The following is a 17,857-nucleotide window of genomic DNA, read 5'->3' on the forward strand; positions in this document are numbered from 1 at the left end:
CCCCAAATGCTTTGCCCACCCTTATGAACACCTTCCTGCTGCTACCTTTTACCAAAGACTTTTGCTTTTTAGGACTGTACTCCATTAAAAGAAGCACCCATCAATCAATTATGTGTGTTTTGCATTGTTATTTGTACTAGACTATTGTCATATCACCAGTGCCAGATTAAGCCTTCGGGGAGCCCGGGGCACTTTAGACAGGGGGGCCCCTTGCACTTGTCATTATTGGCCGCAAACTGCATGGGGGAATATTACACTGTCAAAACACAGAGTAAAGGCAGTATAAACTTGGTCAATGGGTAACTGTAGGAGCCCTCACAGTCCCAGTGCTGCCTCTGATTAAAAACCCTCCCATGACTGGGCTGCTGCTGCTCTTCTCCATTTGCCTGAGAAGCATGTAATGAGCTCCACCAATCAGAGCTCAGCACAAACGTCTCAGACTCTGCCCTCTGGTGCAAAGTGTCATGGAACTTAGTCAACTCCCAGTAATGCACTGCACACTTGGCTCCCGATGCTCAGCACCATTAATCATTGTCACATTGGCAGATAGGTGAAGCTGCAGCACTACCCCACTCCCATGCACAAAATCTTTAGCTAAAAAAAAAAATATATATATTATTTTTTGAAAAATACTTGCCAACCACAGGGGGTCCCTAGCTAGAGGGGGGCCCAGGGGTACTGACCCCTTGTGCCCCCATTATAATCCGGCCCTGCATATTACTACATACTGTACCTGCGTCATCCATATATGTTTTGACTTTATTTGCATTTACTGTTACACAGAGTAATTAAAAGATTAAAGCTGAAACAGGCCGGAGATTATGGTGTGGCTGAGAGATGTTTTATATTGTAGCGAGTGCAAATAGATGATGGTGCAGTAGACACGCCTGATTGTCAGTGTTAGACAAATCCAATAGGTGGTGCTAGGCACACCCCTTTGACAGTGCACCCCCTAATAAAATGTGCTGCACACGCCTATGACTATAACTGTGTAGCTTGATAATAACCACTGGTCAGGCCATTTACAACAGACGGGAAAGGGTTGCACCTAACAGGATACCAGCCTATATAGGACCTACTGCTTCATTACCTTCTGACTTTGGGAAATTTGTGAGATTCAATGTAATAAAATTGATGTCGGTGGATGTTCTGTTATCATCAGAGGCATAAATCAAAATGGCTGACTGCCAGCTATCCGACAGCTCCCCTTTCTCTGCATCATGTACACTTGCTATAATTCCAACAGTACTGTTATTGCTGGGCATCTCCTCATCCATATTTATTTGGGCGACAATCTGTACTTCACCTGCAAAAATACAATATACATTTATAAACATCATAAAAGCAGCCATGCATTAAACATTGCTATTAGGACCTTTTGTACAAGTGCATTCAAACAGTAAAAAACAAACAGTAGAAAAAGGAAAACCAAATAGATTTTTAGTTAATAGCTAAAAATCTAATAAAAGGAGCATATACACCAGGTCATATAAACAGAGTTAATAATAACATTGAAAAATATAAATTCAAACATTATATAATGTAACTGGGATGGGGTGACATTTTTCATTTACTGTGAAGAAGTTAGCTGTTCCTTTTGCAAAGGTAAAAAGGTCACCAGTCATCAGAACTAATCAGTGTGGATTTAAGTGGGACAGTTTCTATTTACAGGCTTATGGAAATTGGAAAGGCTTATGAATAAGTAGGTTGAGGGATCTGAAAGTGGGTGTGATTAGGATATTTTCGTGTTAAATGGGGCAGACCTTTTAAGGGTCAGGGAACAAGATCTATTTGTTCCGAACATGTTTGGGAAAATGTTTTACAATAAGACTTTATCTTAATTAGGTTCAATTTAAAAAAAAAAAAAATACAAAAAAAAATTATAATTTCCCACACAGCCCTGTTTTTGCCTGTAAAATGAAACTGCATTTGGGTATTTGGTTTTGCCTGTCTGAGGCAGGTGTATCAAAATCCTGATAAGCAGGGACTCACACCGGCTTATCAGGGCTATTTGAATTGAGAAGCTCTCACACTGTTTCTAATTGAATAGCCCCCAGAAAAACAATTACCTCCGTTCAGTAATTGGATACCACTCACAGTCAGAGAAGGGACTGATAGGATGTTCCTGGGTGCTTTCAAACAGTCCTCAAATCCAGATCAGCCCAAACCACGTGATACTGACAAACCAATCCAAGCCCATCCAGGGTTATGAAGCTGCAGCATTGGAAATTCGAAATTGCCAGTGCAATTGTCTAACACATTTCCTACTGTGTCAAGCTTACCCTAATTTCTCCTGTGTAGTCTCTCCCCAGAGATATACTTGGCATCCAGACTCTTGTTAATTCTGATTTTTTGTAATCCTGACTCTAATATCCAAAGGAGTCCAGAGAATATCAAGTGCTTTCAACCTACATCTATTATACAGGGATTTCAGTATCGCCTGAACTAAACTGCTAAACTACAATAATGCAAGGTGACTGTGTCTCTGTCTGCTAAATCTCCACACTGCCTAATCACTCACCTGTGCTTCCAGTTTGCAAACACCTTAGCTCGGAGTAAGTGGTGCCAAAAGGGGGGTGGGTACTAATTACCCAGGCCCAGGTCTTATGGAGGGGCTTTTGGGGCCCCATTAACTTGCAATAGTGGCTGCAGTAACTCTTCTCAACACAGCACATGCTGCTGTGTGCTGGGTTGCAATGTGGCCAGGGAAGTGCTCAAAGCGCTATTTTTTTCTGTATTTTATTCTAAGGGTGCATGCCACACCTCCCACAATTTGACCATGTTTTATAAAGTATCAGGGTACAGCTAGACTCCCTACTGCCCGGCTCAGAGTTCCACAGACTCATTTGCCAATTGCTGGATTAAAAGTTTCCAATCTGCTGCTGGGATTCTGAATGTAAGTATGCGGGTCAGGTCAGGGTTAGGCCGGTGAAGAGGCTGTGGTAGGGGAAGGTTAGGATTACACTGCAGGGAGGCAGAGTTAGGCACTTAGAGTGGGGGCAGTTAGTGTTTGGCTACGGGGCGGGTTATGTTTAGATAGTGGGGTACGGAGGTCAATGTAAGGCACTAGCGCAAAGTGTTAGGCATAGGCTGCAGGGGGGGGTTATGGCTAAGCTGCTATGAGGGAGGGTTAGGAGGGGCCTACAGCTGTATGTATCCAACTATCCAGAGCATTAGCCGGTTCCAGACCATCACTCTCAAGCTTGCGCTTTACCCAGTCCCACGCTCCAAGGATAAATTAGTTCCAGCCTGGTTCTCCAGAGCATTACTCCAGCTCTCTTGTGTATGTCGGTTCCTGTCCTGACCCACAGTATTAATCCGGTTTCCAGCCTGGTAATCAGTCATCTACATGTAACAGATACTTTTTTCTTGGCCCCTGTCTATATCAGCATCATTAATACTCCTCACATTTCAAATGGTTGAGAACTTGTGAAAGAAAAATGCTCTATAATTATTACAGTGTCCTATGCTGGATCTCACACTCACACACAGTACTCATGCGGGTGACACACCTAGACACAGAGGGAGGGATGCAGCAAGCTAAATCTGTGGCCAAACCTCTAAAAATTCACTTTTCTCATATTAACCAAGCTCCAGAATATGATGCATTCTAGAGCTTAGATGTGGTGGGCAAGAACATCTTTACATGGTGTTTTGATTCACTGCTGTTCTGCAATACAGTGCAGCAGGTGAGGAAGAGACCCTCCCAACCCTCCCATAGCAACATCCCTCCCATTCCTAAAAGCAACTACCCCGCAACCATTCAAAATCAGCAACCATCCCACCACCGGCAGCAACCATCCAACACCTAACAGCAACCACCACACTCCTAGAGTAACCATCTCAAATCATTCCACTCCTAGCAGCAACCATTCCACTCCCAGCAGAAACCACCCCACTCCTAGCAGCAACCATCCAACACGTATGCTAGAATGGGAAGGAGTGCTTTATGTATAATCCAGAAAAAAAAAACTATTTTAGACATCCAAGAACATTGAGTTTCAGATTAACTTTTGTTGGGAGAAAGGGACCTTACTGAGGTACCCCCATTTACACAACATTCGGTTCAATATGATTCTTGAGACTATTAAACATAATATATAGATAATTTGATTAAAATATATTTTCTAAATGTCCAGAAAACTTAACCAACATACAATAATGGTATTTATATTCTAGGTTAGTAATATGAAAAAGTTATCATTTAATTAACTAAAACAAGCTTATTTTAACGTAAATATAAAGATGTACCTAATAAAGCCAGCAAGCCCATTACAGTTAGCACTGGTTTTCTCACCATCTGGACATGTGGGGGCTTAGTGTTGTTCATCTGGAATCTTGCTGTCAATGTCCTCTGAGTAAAGTAGTGAGGGTAATAGTTCATGAAAGCATTATCGTTACTTAGCAAGCTGTAGTTCATGATGGCGCTTTCATTTGAAAGCAAGAAATCTAGATGTTGATCTATTACCTATAAGAATAAGTACAGAAAATTAAAAGTTAATAAATGAAAACTGAAAAAAAAAAAATATATATATATATATATATATATCCATAGAATTTGATCGGCACTTACGGAGGAGATCAGTCAATTGCCACGGTGCCTTCCTTAGCAGAATATAGACGTAGAATTACCAGGATCACCTGGAAAGAATAGGCGGCACTCGAGGTCTGTGTTCAAAAAGTATCTGTATTAAAGATATTGCATATTCGACAACGTTTCAAGGCCACACCGGCCTTTTCATCAGGTCATTTGCAAGTGCTTGTAATAGAATAATAAACGTGAACATGTGTCTTACCAGTCTGAGCCGTTATATATAGTGTGCACATAGTGAAAAAAGTGCACTCATGAATAATTAAAAAGCATGAAGAATAGTACATCCTAACAGTATTTAGCATTCAATAATTCTCTGTATGCCAATATATCTCAACCAATGTCTGTATTATTGTCTGGTATGGTTCCTCAAATAAATACATTCCAAGAGAATTTTTCATTTAGTCCCTTCGGTGCTACAGTATTTAACAAGTATATCCATTTGGACTCTGTTTTTGTCAACTGGCGGTGTCGATCACCCCCCCGAGGAGGTGTCGGCACATGATCGATTATTTTGCACCGGAGACTGGTTAGGGAATGTCCACATAGTTTAAAATGTTTCGCCACGGGTTGTTCCATCGGTTTACCCTCGATTGCGGCCGTAAGTGCCGATCAAATTCTATGGATATATATATATATATATATATATATATATATATTTTTTCAGTTATATATATATATATATATATATATATATATATAATTTTGCCCTTAATATTAAGCATTTAGAGCACTAATTTGTCTACAGATATTGGAATTATCTTAAAAATACAATAACAGTAGTGTGTCTTCCTAAGCAGATAATGTTCACTGTACAGTTAAAACCTATTTAAAAACAAATTTAAAAATCAATCATATCATCTCTACCAATGACTACAACTTAATGTGTACCAGACACATCATAAAATCACAATCCTGATTCCTGCATTATCTGAGCCATATCATCATTGGCAGCATAAGGATTGTCAAATCATTTTAAAAGTATGGTTTCTTGATTTAATTTTGAATTACAGAAGTGACAGAGAATTACATTTTATGTAGATAGCTGTCAACAGTAAAAATACTATTGGCAAGTGTTCTTAAGCCTTGCTCTCACCCATACAGTAGTTCCAGAAAGAGATATAGGGGCAGATTTATTAAGCTTGGAGAAGAGATAAACTGGAGATAAAGCGGAGAAAAGGTAAAAGGAGATAAAGCACCAGCCAATCAACTCCCAACTGTCTTTTTAAAACACAGCTGATTGCCTGTGCTTTATCTCCTTTTACCTTTTCTCCGCTTTACAGTATCTCCAGTTTATCTCTTCTTCAAGCTTAATAAATCTGCCCCAGAATCATGAATTAAAGTGGTCCTGGGGAGGTGGTGGAACTGATTTCACCTGCCAACTTTCACCTGCCAAGGCGTTTCTGTTGGAATTATTGTGCAGGGCATTGGTGGAGGGGGAACTAGTTCCACCTACAATTAGAAGTGGTTGAATTCAGTTCCATCCCATTCCCCCCTACTTTAACCCCTGGGTATAATACCATTGTTTAATAGGCAGAGATTTATGATTTATTACACTGTCATTGGGTTGGACCTGGTGGTGTGAGATCACAAATTATGGCATTATAAAGCATGGATTATGCCATGATGATGGGAATCTCATCACCATACCTTGGGCACTTTTCAGATGGGCCTCCCCTCCAGATGATGCAAAAAGTTGGCAAGTGAGCTCTATGTAAGTGTCAAAATAATGCAAAAACAGTATATTCAGACATGGAGAATTTTGTGAAACTCTTTAGACAACCAGAGAGGATGTGGGAATGGACTTATTACAAAGCCCCTAAACCACAAAGGAACAGTGGGCCTAATTCAGGTTGGCTTGCAAAAGCAAATTTCTAATGGGCAAAACCGTGTGCACTGCAGGTGGGGCAGATGTTATATGTGCAGAGAGGATTACATTTGGGTGTGTTCAAAATTAAATCTAAATTGTAGTGTAAAAATAAAGCAGCCAGTATTTACAGAAACAAAATAACTCACACAAATGTAACTCTATACACATGTTACATCAGCCCCACCTGCAGTGCACATGGTTTTGTCCATTAAAGAAGGCATTTGCTTTTGCAAACCAACCTGAATCATCCCCAACATTTGCTTCAATCTAAAGCTGGCCATACATCAGAACAAGTTAAGGTCCGAACATATCATTTCTGCAGGTCGTGTGTTTTTAGTGCACATTATTATGTGTTTAGGTATTATGTTTGGTCCCACGGGTCGTGAGGTAGATCCTGTGATCTTATGTGCTGCACAATATGATCAGTCGTGATTGGGTGCAGATCGTGAATGGGTTTTTGCATATGCGAAAGGTCGAAATGGATGGTACAGCCCGCGTCCCTTAACTGGCCTTTTCCCAGACACTCCCATCCTGCCTCCTGTAGTGTAGCATCGTCGTTTGAGAAGAAAGGAACACGTCCCTGGAGCAGCTACAGAACACCCAATACTGGTTTACAGGCAATCAAACATATGTATTGTGCTTTCACCAATGCCCACTGCCCACCAATTTCTACTATATGGATCTATTTGGATTTTTTTCTGTAATCAAGACTTTGTTTTACTTTTATAGCACTGACCACCAGTGTTTGCCCACATATGCACTGACCACCAATACACTGATCACTAGTTTGTCCATCAATACACTGCAAATGTGCATCATAAACAAGTGTCCACCATGTTTTTATGTTCTGAATATGTGCAATTAGGGTTTTGTGTCCCTCTATGTACCTGTCACGGCTGCTGCTAAGACGCTCCGCTCACCTGTTCATCTCCGGGTGCAGGACGGGGAGCGCGGTGTTTGGGTCTCCCGGCCGCGACCATCTTCCTGGGGCCTGTAGCGTCCACATCCAGTGTGAGAACCAGCCAAAGTTGTTTGTCTCCAGTCTGGGCGCCGCCATCTTGTGGTAGCCAACCAATGGCCCGGATCCCCAGTTCAGCTCCTCCAATCAAGATCTGCCCTGGGGGATAAAGCAGAGCCCTCTGGGGCATACAATCGCCAGTGCTTTGTTGTCAATCCCTTGGGAGGAATCTTCTGCCTGTGCTCCTGCCCTTGCTCTGTGAAATCCTTGATTCCAGTGTTCCCTGTCTGCAGTCCACACCTGTATCCTGTATTCATTATCTTCTAATCAGCACCTGTTACCTGGATCCCTGCATTTGCATTCTGCCTCCAGTCCTTACAGTTCAACACCTGTTTCCTGGACATCGCAATTGCTGCTTCCAGCTCTCTCAGGTTTGCTCCAGTCGTCTCCACTCCTGCTGTCGACCAGCTGCACCTGCTGCCAGCCCTCCGTGCCTGTCGACACTTCTCCACTCCTGCTTTCGACCAGCTGCACCTGCTGCCAAAGCTCCGTGCCTGTTGACACTTCTCCAGCCCTGCTGTCGACCAGCTGCACCTGCTGCCAGCCCTCCGTTCCTGTTGACGCTTCTCCAGCCCTGCTGTCGACCAGCTGCACCTGCTGCCAGCCCTCTGTGCCTGTTGACACTTCTCCAGCCCTGCTGTCGACCAGCTGCACCTGCTGCCAGTCCTCCGTGTCTGTTGACACTTCCTCACCCCTGCTGTCGACCAGCTGCACCTGCTGCCAGTCATCCGTGCCTGCTGACGCCTCTCCATCCCAGCTGTTGGCCATCTGCACTTGCTACCAGTCATCCATGCCTGCTGACGCCTCTCCACTCCAGCTGTCAGCCATCTGCACTTGCTGCCAGTCATCCGTGCCTGCTGACGCCTCTCCACTCTAGCTGTCGGCCATCTGCACTTGCTGCCAGTCATCGGTGTCCGTCGACAATCAACCTCTGCTGCTATCTGCCGTCCGTCGTACTCTCGGTAATCTGACAGAGACTCTTGGACATTTCTTGTTATGGTGGACATTCCTTGTTATTGTGGACATTCCCTTGTTGCCCAAGTATCCACTGGGTTCTTTGTCCTGCAGTTTCCTTAAATGGTCTTACCTTCCAGTGTTGGTACTACAATAAAGCGTTATATTAAACCTGCTGTTCTCCAGACTCCTTCAAGCCGTGAACCCCTGACCTCCAGGTCTCAGACAGATCCACAAGGTACCCCTAGCGTGACAGTAAGCACTGGCCCAATAGATCCGTCCGCCAGCCAGGAGTTTTTTCAAAATGTGGTTGCTTGGCTGCGAGCACTGGAAGAATCCCAGCAACAAGTTACTCAAGCACTCCAAGGTATTTCTCAATGGCAAGCTTCAAATTCTTCTCAACAGACTGTTTCTTCTTCGTTATGGTTGTCTGCCCCTTCCAAGTATAATGGTACACCCCGTGCCTGTCGGGGGTTTATCAACCAATGTGAAGTGCATTTTTCCCTGCAACCAATGAACTTTCCTTCTGATCGTGTTAAAGTGGCCTATATTGTCTCCTTATTGTCGGACTCTGCATTGGATTGGGTCTCCCCACTCTGGGAGAAAAATGATCCTTTGCTCTCCAAGTACTCTGACTTTATTTCACAGTTCAGGAAAATTTTTGATGAACCTGGGCGTGTAACCTCTGCAGCATCAGAAATCTCCTGCGGATTCGTCAGGGCTCCCGCTCCGTGTCTCAATACGTCATCCATTTTCAAACTATGGCATCTGAATTGAAATGGAATGAGGAGGCTCTAATTTCCACCTTCTTGGCAGGGTTGTCTGAACGCATGAAGGATGAATTAGCCACCAGAGATCTTCCCACCTCATTGGGTGAAGTCATATCTCTCTGCAATAGGTTGGACCTTCGTTTTCGGGAGCGTCAGTCATCCGTGCCTGCTGACACCTCTCCACTCCAGCTGTCGGCCATCTGCACTTGCTGCCAGTCATCCATGCCTGCTGACGGTCCTCCACTCCAGCTGTCGGCCATCTGCACTTGCTGCCAGTCATCGGTGTCCGTCGACACTCAACCTCCGCTGCTATCTGCCGTCCGCACCCGCGGTCAGTCGTCAGTGTCCCTCTCGGTACTCTGGCAGAGACTCTTGGACATTTCTTGTTATGGTGGACATTCCTTGTTATTGTGGACATTCCCTTGTTGCCCAAGCATCCACTGGGTTCTTTGTCCTGCAGTTTCCCTAAATGGTCTTACCTTCCAGTGTTGGTACTACAATAAAGTGTTATATTAAACCTGCTGTTCTCCAGTCTCCTTCAAGCCGTGAACCCCTGACCTCCAGGTCTCAGACAGATCCACAAGGTACCCCTAGCGTGACAGTACCACTCATTGATTCTAAACATAGGCAATTACATACTTATTAAATAATAAGTGAGTAAAAAACAAACAAACTTTAATTATATACAAAAACCGACAACATTTAAATCTACATTTCACTGTTAGGGGAGGCCATATTTTTAACGTGTTGTTCATGTTTACTGCCCATTGTACTCCAAAATTGTGAACCATTTTAAAATTGTCTCTCTTTTTTTACTATTTTAGAAATGTCACTCAATATTGAGAGAGAATTTACTCAATGATTCATTTACATATACAGTGATAATGAATGTTTGAGGAGGGACCATGCCAACAAACAAAAGTGGATTACAGCATTGGAGGAACTCATCAGATTCAGCAAACCGTATCATGACATAGCCTCCATTGATTGGTGCTGGAATTCAGAACATCAGAACTGATTTTAAAGGAACATAAAATAAAGAATTCCCAGAGGTCTGGAGCTGGTGCTGAAGACAATTATCACACCAATCTATGGTACTACAATGAGTTGCTCTTCACAGTCAACCAAGAACCTATCAGCCCCCGGAGGCTTGATCAGGTTCCCAGGTCCGGCACATGTGCAGTATGGTCCGCAGTACTGTGCATGCGCAGAACCCGTTTTGGGGGCTGCCACGCATTTGCGCAGAGAGAAGAAATCCCGGAGGGAGGGAACACTTCCCAATGGGACTGCCTCGAGTGACTGGCAGGTCAGACTTCCAATAGGAAGTCACTGCCAGTCACAGTGAAGCCAGTGCAGTCTCACAGACTGCATCTGGCTTCACTTTAGGCAGCGACAGTGGCAGATTTTACCTGGGGGGGCTGAACCACCACCGGTAGCTAGCAATGTAGCTGTAGCTAGCAGGGTAAAAACCAAGCCTCGCTAGTAACAAAGCAAACAGAATTGCACAGAGCTAAAATGGCGCCTGCTTTATATACCCCCCAGTAAGGCCATACCACTATTTAAATTTAGGGTACTGCTTTCCTAGCACGGTGCCCACGATCTAGATTGTAAGTGTGGGGCTGATATCTCAAGCATCTCATGCATCTTATGTGTTTGTGCAGCATAAGATGCATGAGATGATGCAATCGACGCGATCGACGAGATTTTTTACATTGCATGCATCTTATGTGTTTGAGCGGCATAAGATGCATGAGATGATGCAATCGACGAGATTTTTACATTGGAATCAATGTAAAAAGGCCCCAAAACCCCAATTTTAATTGCTAACCCCCCCTCATGGGTGAAATGCCCCCCCCCCCCATTGTTAACGCCACTCCACTATTGACGCCAACCCGAAGCGTGGCGAGCGGCGGCGGTACGTGTCCTCCGACCTTTTCATACCCCCACTATCCACGTTGTCGTGGAGTTGATTTTATATAGTGTGGCGAGCGCAGCGAGCCACCAAGCCCGAAGCGTGGTGAGGGGACGCGGAATACATGTAAAGTAGTCCGCAACCCCTCGCGGGGCTCGCTGCGCTCACCACGCTTCGGGCTTGGTGACTCGCTGCGCTCGCAACACTATATAATATCAACTCCACGCCGACTTGGATAGTGGGGGTATCAAAAGGTCGGAGGACGCGTACCGACGCCCCTTGCGGGCTTGCTGCGCTCGCCACGCTTCGGGTTGGCGTTGATAGTGCTGGTGGCGTTAACAATGGTTATTGGGGGCTCACGATTTTTTATCTCATGGATCCATGAGATTAAAAAATCGGGTCCATCGCGTTGATTGTATGCCTTAAGTATCTTAAACTTAAGGCATACAATCAATGAGATGGGCGCCGTGCTAGGAAAGCAGTACCAAATTTAGCTACAATCTTTAAGATGATTGCCAGGTTCTTGTGAGACTTACGATGGATCACAAGATGATTGAACGTATGCGGAAGCTTACCGTACATTCTATGGTGGTTAGAAACAGACCATATTCAGACTGTGCTAATGGTATTAGAGTTTGCCTAATAGGTCGTGTTGTTTTCAATATATAATAACTGACCATTTATACAGTCGATGGGCAAGAAAATAATGTGCCTGTATTTAATTATTTTGGCTAGTGAAGAATTTGCAGTGGAGTGAATATGTCCAAAACCATTTGTAAGACGCACTCCATCTATTGATATTTCCACTGTTCATCAGTGAAATCTGCCTTAACGAGGGCAGAGCTGATGTCACACACTCTCCCCTAAAACGCTTTGGGCACACTTGCGTTTTTACTAGGCATGCCTGTTTTTTTTCAGTCACGTCTAGGGTGGCCAATCCCAGGATTGGCGGGATCCCAGGATTTGGCCCCAAAAAGTCTGGGATTTCAATACGGGGATTGGAGCTTCCAAACCCGGGATTTCAGGATTAGACTGCGCATGCATAGTCTAATGCCAGTCAGCGTCTGAGCACTCGCTCAGACACTACCCGGCTGGTCCTGATGCCTGGCCTGCAGCATTGCGCAGTGTGACAGCCGCTCTGCCTGCCCACAGCCACACTGTAACTGCATGCTCCCAGACACGCCTCCAGCTCCCCGGTCGGTGGTCCGGCTCCCAGCTACCGGTGCCAGGCTCCCAGCTACCCGCCGCCAATCTGGAAGCATCACTGTATGAAGGATATAAGTGAATACAGAAAGAGGAGAGCAAGCTTATTAATAAATGAAACTAAATAAATTAGAGAAGTTAAAAAAACAAGGTTGGCTTTTTTGGGGAAAAATATATCTACGGAGTGATAGCACAGATGGAGCGGGTCCCATCTTTGGCCGGCGCTCGCCAGATCCCTTGCACTGGCAAGCGCCGGCGATAGAGACTGGGACGCGCGTGCGTCTCACACGCACGCACATCCCAGTTTTCTGTCGGCGGGGGGGATGGACAGGGTTAGGGGGGGGGGTGTGGCAAGGCGGCGGGGACCCGGGGGGAGCCCCGTTGTAAGGGGACGCGCACGCATCTCATGCGCGCGCGTCCCCTCCGGCGGCTGGCGGGGGATGGCGGCTGGTGAATCTTCCGCCATCCCCTGCAAAGCTGGGACCCGCTCCATCTGTATGTCAATACAGTGCAAAGATATTTGTTATGCTAAGACCATAAAGAGGAAAGGCTCGCTGTTGGTAAGTGGAAGAAAACAAATTTACCAAAGCATAAGAAGGGATGTTTTTTCAATATGCTGTGGAAATATTAAGAACACTTGGTGATGACGGAAAATTCAATAACTGAATATATGATGGCAATGAATGATTCACAGAATTTATAGGATTGCCTTCAATTTTCAATTTCTGTGCGGCCACATTGGCAAATGACACCAAGACTGAATGTGTTTTGTGTTTCTTTAACTTTACTATGTACAGTAGATATCATACAAAGCTGTGACGTGCTAATGCTACATAGTAAATAAGTTATTACTAGCAGGTAATAACAACTAACGCTGATACAAATCTGCATACCTTTACTACCAAAGCTGCATATGTGACGTCACCTCTCCATAACTGTGGTGTGGACCATCCTACTAGTGGGTCTGCTTCATCATTGTATATAGGAACAGATTTGAATTGTGGGAAGTGCCCTTGAATTTCACCAACAGTTTCAATTTCCTGCTCCAAAATGTGAAGAGAACTCCCTCCTCCCTGCAATACAAAAAAATAAATTATTAACATTGAAATATTTTTCAAAACCTCTAACAATATCAAGAAAATGCCACAAGCAACAGTTTCAATATAAGGGCAAAATTAAAATTCAATTGTAATATTTGTGAATGCACAATTTTTAAAGTACTACATAATGCAGTGTCACTGTTGTACCACAAGAGAGCAGTCAAGTAAACAATAGCAGTGAATAGTTTCCAGTGTACAGTAGGTAGTATGAGGATACACAGCATTGATGCATACAATAATACTGCTCGTAAAAATAAATACATTTAAATTCATCTTAAGTATTTTCATTGAGTACTGAACATAAAAATATATCTTTAAAGTTAAGAGAGCTCCTTTATATGGAATATATTACATTGTCCCTAGAATACTGTTAATCAAAAGGCTGTTCCAAAAAGCTTCTGTAGTAATGTTTTGTTAGTGTATTTGTTTTTTTTCTTACTGGGATGGAATCCATAAGGAAAGTAGAACTATTACAATAAATACTAATGGACCCTACACACGTAGTGATAAACAGGCATTTTCTGAGCAATATTACTTATTTTAGCTACAGCATTCAAAAAATGCCCCTACATTGCTGTGTGCGTCGGGGCCATAGTGATAGCGATGCGCTATCTCCTGGCGATTAATAACCAGCACGCCATCCCCCACTCCCTTGCAGACTGATCTTGCTACATACGTGCAGATAACTTCTCACACAAACTACAAGCAGAGGGTTAAAGAGAAGGTTCTGATTTAACCCTTTGAGTGCCAATATCTCTGTGAGAGATGTGCAAAATATCCACCAAAAATGCCAGCGTTGCATAAATTCAAATAAGAAATATAAAAAAAAAAAGATATATAATATATTTCTTATAAAAGGTAAACATTACAGGTCATTATGTTGACTACAAATGTTGGTACTTGTTTCCTAGCACGGCGCCCAGATTTTCTACGTACGGCACCGTAACGAAATCGCATCGCATGCGATTTGATCATATGCGATGCTATGCAATATTTTTTTTTTACACAATAATATGATTGTATGTTCCAAAAATAGGTTTAACGCACCCCCCACTATCCATGCCACCCCGAAGCGTGACGAGCGCAGCAAACTCCGCGAGGGGCAGTGGAACGCTTCCTCCGACTTTTTCATTCCCCCACTATCCACGTCGGCGTGGAGTTGATTTTATATAGTGCCCGAAGCGAGACGAGCGCAGCGAGCCCCGCGAGGGGTCGCGGATTACTTTACAAGGATTTGCTTCAGGCTCGGTGGCTCGCTGCGCTCGCCACACTATATAAAATCAACTCCACGCCGACGTGGATAGTGGGGTAATGAAAAAGTCGGAGGAAGCGTTCCGCCGCCGCTCGCCACTCTTCGGGGTGTCGTGGATAGTGGGGGGTGCGTTAAACCTAATACCATGTCACCATTACAAAGATAGGATGCGATAAAAAATCGCATGGCATGCCAGTAATGGCATGCCATGCGATGCGATTTTTTATCGCATCCTATCTTATTAATGTATTCACTGACTTAGCCCATTAAAAATAAAGGATGCAATAAAAAATCGCTTTGCATCGCATGCCATTAATGGCATGCAATGCGATGCGATTTCCTTACCCTGAATAGCCCACTACGTACATGGAGTAGTGGGCGCCGTGCTAGGAAACAAGTACCCAAATGTTTGCTTGCAAATTTTCACACCTATTTTAACAAATTAACTTGGCACTCACATGGTTAATCAAGGTGAGGTACAGAAATAAGCAGGAACTATTAGTCCTTCTAATGCAAGCAGCTGTAAGGATGGAAGCTACTGTTTTTCAAGATGATGGGAAGCAAAGATGGAAGAATCAGCCTCAACCAGACTATAATAGAATGAAGATACACTCTCAACATAATGCATACAGTTTGTGTTAGACCTTGCAAATGCCAGGGACATACAGGTACTCTCTATTTAACAGAGAAATATATAATACACCACACAGCACTTTAAATAATCTTCTTCAATAAACTTTATTAATAGAAAAATTCATGTATAATAATAGAAAAAAATTTAAACATGAGATATATTAGATATACTGTATCATACAAATTGAGCAATGGAGTGAATTGCAGCTTGTCAAATTTACACTGTCCAGGGCCACATATGTAAAGTCCACTGAAACATATATGTCAAGTATCCTGCACAGGACAATAAATGATTGTATAATGTTTGAAACCAACAGATGATAAATTCTGGGTATAGTATCCCTATTTGAAGCTGGAGGTGCTCCCAGGAAAAGAATACTGGGAATTTAGGAAATGTTAGTCGGAAAGGTCAAACAAATAAAGTTGTTCCTTTGTGGGGCACACTATTGAAAAAATGTGTGGTATGATGATAGATTTAAAACGTAACTATTAATTCTCTCATGAAGTAAAATCAATAGAAATACAAAATAAAAATAAAAAGACAAACGTGAAAGGCAGAATGCTTATACGTGTGAATCCTTGGCACAGATGTTAAAAAAGCTCTAGTTTTTTTTTTTTTTTACAGAGAGATGTCAATGGATTTAGTGGTTAATTGCTTTAAATTTCTGTTGCATATGCATGTATCAGATCACATTTGTATCCTGCATTACTAAATTAAATAGCAACATTGTTAAATCTTTTGTGCCAAATTAAATCTGTCCATTCAGACTAATGAGGCCTATACATGTAACGATTTAGGGGCATTTTCTAAGTGATCTCACTAGATCGCTTAGAAAATGACCCTACATCGCTCCTTGTGTAGGGACCATAGCAACAGCGATGAGTGGCCCTGCGCATCGCTATCGCCCTGCGATTTATATCCAGCATGCTGGATATTAATCGGTCAGGGCTAGAGAACCTTACAAATCGCTCTGCTCGCAGCACTGACACATCTCTGTGTGCTGGGTGATCTTGCTGAGCATTCTGAGCAATCTAGCATAGCTCAGAATGCTCAGCAAATCTCTACGTGTGTAGGCCCCTTTATGATTAATTTGTAACAATGAAAATCTTGTAGCATAGTCATTTATCAAGGTGTGAGCATTAGCTCAGTAACCTAGTATAAAAAAATAAAGTATAAATAAGCATAAACGCACAAATACCCGGTAATAGCAGTTTCAAAGTATTGCTCATCCAAGTCTCCGTTATTGGTACAACCATTCAATAGTCTCTCAATCAGCCCTTGTGTATGACTGAGTCAAACATGTGTCAGAAGATATTTGCTTTGGTAACATGGTGCCCAAAAAGGGGACGAGGATACCTGTGAAGCGAGGGGACGAGGATACCTGTGAAGCCCGCGAAGGGACGAGTTTACCTGTGAAGGTATCCGCGTCCCCTCACGGGGCTCGCTGCGCTCGCCACGCTTCGGGCTCGGTGGCTCGCTACGCTCGCCACACTATTCTATTCTCAACTCCACGCCAACGTGGATAGTGGGGGTATGAAAAGGTCGTAGGACGCGTACCGCCGCCCCTCGCGGGCTCGCTGCACTCGCCACGCTTCGGGTTGACGTTGATCGTGGGGTGGCGTTAACAATTGGGGGGGGCAATTTCACACTTCAGAGTGCCTATTTGGCCTCTGTGGGCCATTTAACATTGTTTCCTATGGAAAAATCGTGTCAATTGAGGCATTGAACAGTAAAATCGGGTCAATTGAGAAATTTAACATTGGTCCCTATGGGAAATCGCGGGCATCGCGTCGGTCGCGTCGCACCCGATTTTTAGTGCATTCAATGGCCGCGATGCCCGCGATTTTTTTACCTACGATGCCCACGATCAAAATCGTGGGCGCCGTGCTAGGTAAAGAGTACCAAAAATTGTATAAGCCCCCTATACGATTTTAAATTGTATAAGCACCCTAATGGGTGCTTACAATGTTAAATGCACCCCCACGCCACCCCCAGTATGAACACCAACCCAAAGCGTGGCGAGCGCAGCGAGGCCACGAGGGGCATCGGTACGCGTCCTCCGACCCTTTTCATACCCCCACTATCCACGTCGGCTTGGAGTTGATTTTATATAGTGTGGCGAGCTCAGGGAGCCACCGAGCCTGAAGTGTGGCGAGTGCAGCAAGCCCCGCGAGGGGATGCGTATTACTTTACATGGATTCCGCGTGCGCTCACCGCGCTTCGGGCTTGGTGGCTTGCTGCGCTCGCCACACTATATAAAATCAACTCCACGTGGGGGTATGAAAAGGTCGGAGGACGCGTACCGCCGCCCCTCGCCAGCTCGCTGCGCTCGCCACGCTTCGGGTTCATGTTCATAGTGGGGGTTGCGTGGGGGTGCATTTAACATTGTAAGCACCCATTAGAGTGCTTATACAATTTAAAATCGCATCGCATTGTATGGCATTGTATGCCATATACAATGCCATACAATTTTAACATTGTATGACATCGGGGGAAATCTCGTCGCATCGCATACCATCGCATGCCTTATGGTCTGCGATGCGATGGACGCCA

General features: G+C 44.0%; 1 protein-coding gene across 1 annotated transcript in view; it reads right to left on the reverse strand.

The window, feature by feature from the left end:
* IDUA (alpha-L-iduronidase) overlaps positions 1 to 17,857 on the reverse strand; it is a 154,785-nt gene that overhangs the window by 9,413 nt on the left and 127,515 nt on the right. Inside the window, exons 7-9 of the mRNA XM_083177247.1 lie at positions 13,212 to 13,391; positions 4,252 to 4,468; positions 1,091 to 1,306 (exon numbers count right to left, since the gene is read on the reverse strand). Coding sequence (XP_083033373.1) covers positions 1,091 to 1,306; positions 4,252 to 4,468; positions 13,212 to 13,391 — 613 coding nt within the window. The remainder of the gene's footprint in view (positions 1 to 1,090; positions 1,307 to 4,251; positions 4,469 to 13,211; positions 13,392 to 17,857) is intronic.

This window comes from Crinia signifera, chromosome 1 (genome assembly GCF_055691185.1).
Source record: "Crinia signifera chromosome 1, ASM5569118v1, whole genome shotgun sequence".
NCBI lineage: Eukaryota > Metazoa > Chordata > Amphibia > Anura > Myobatrachidae > Crinia > Crinia signifera.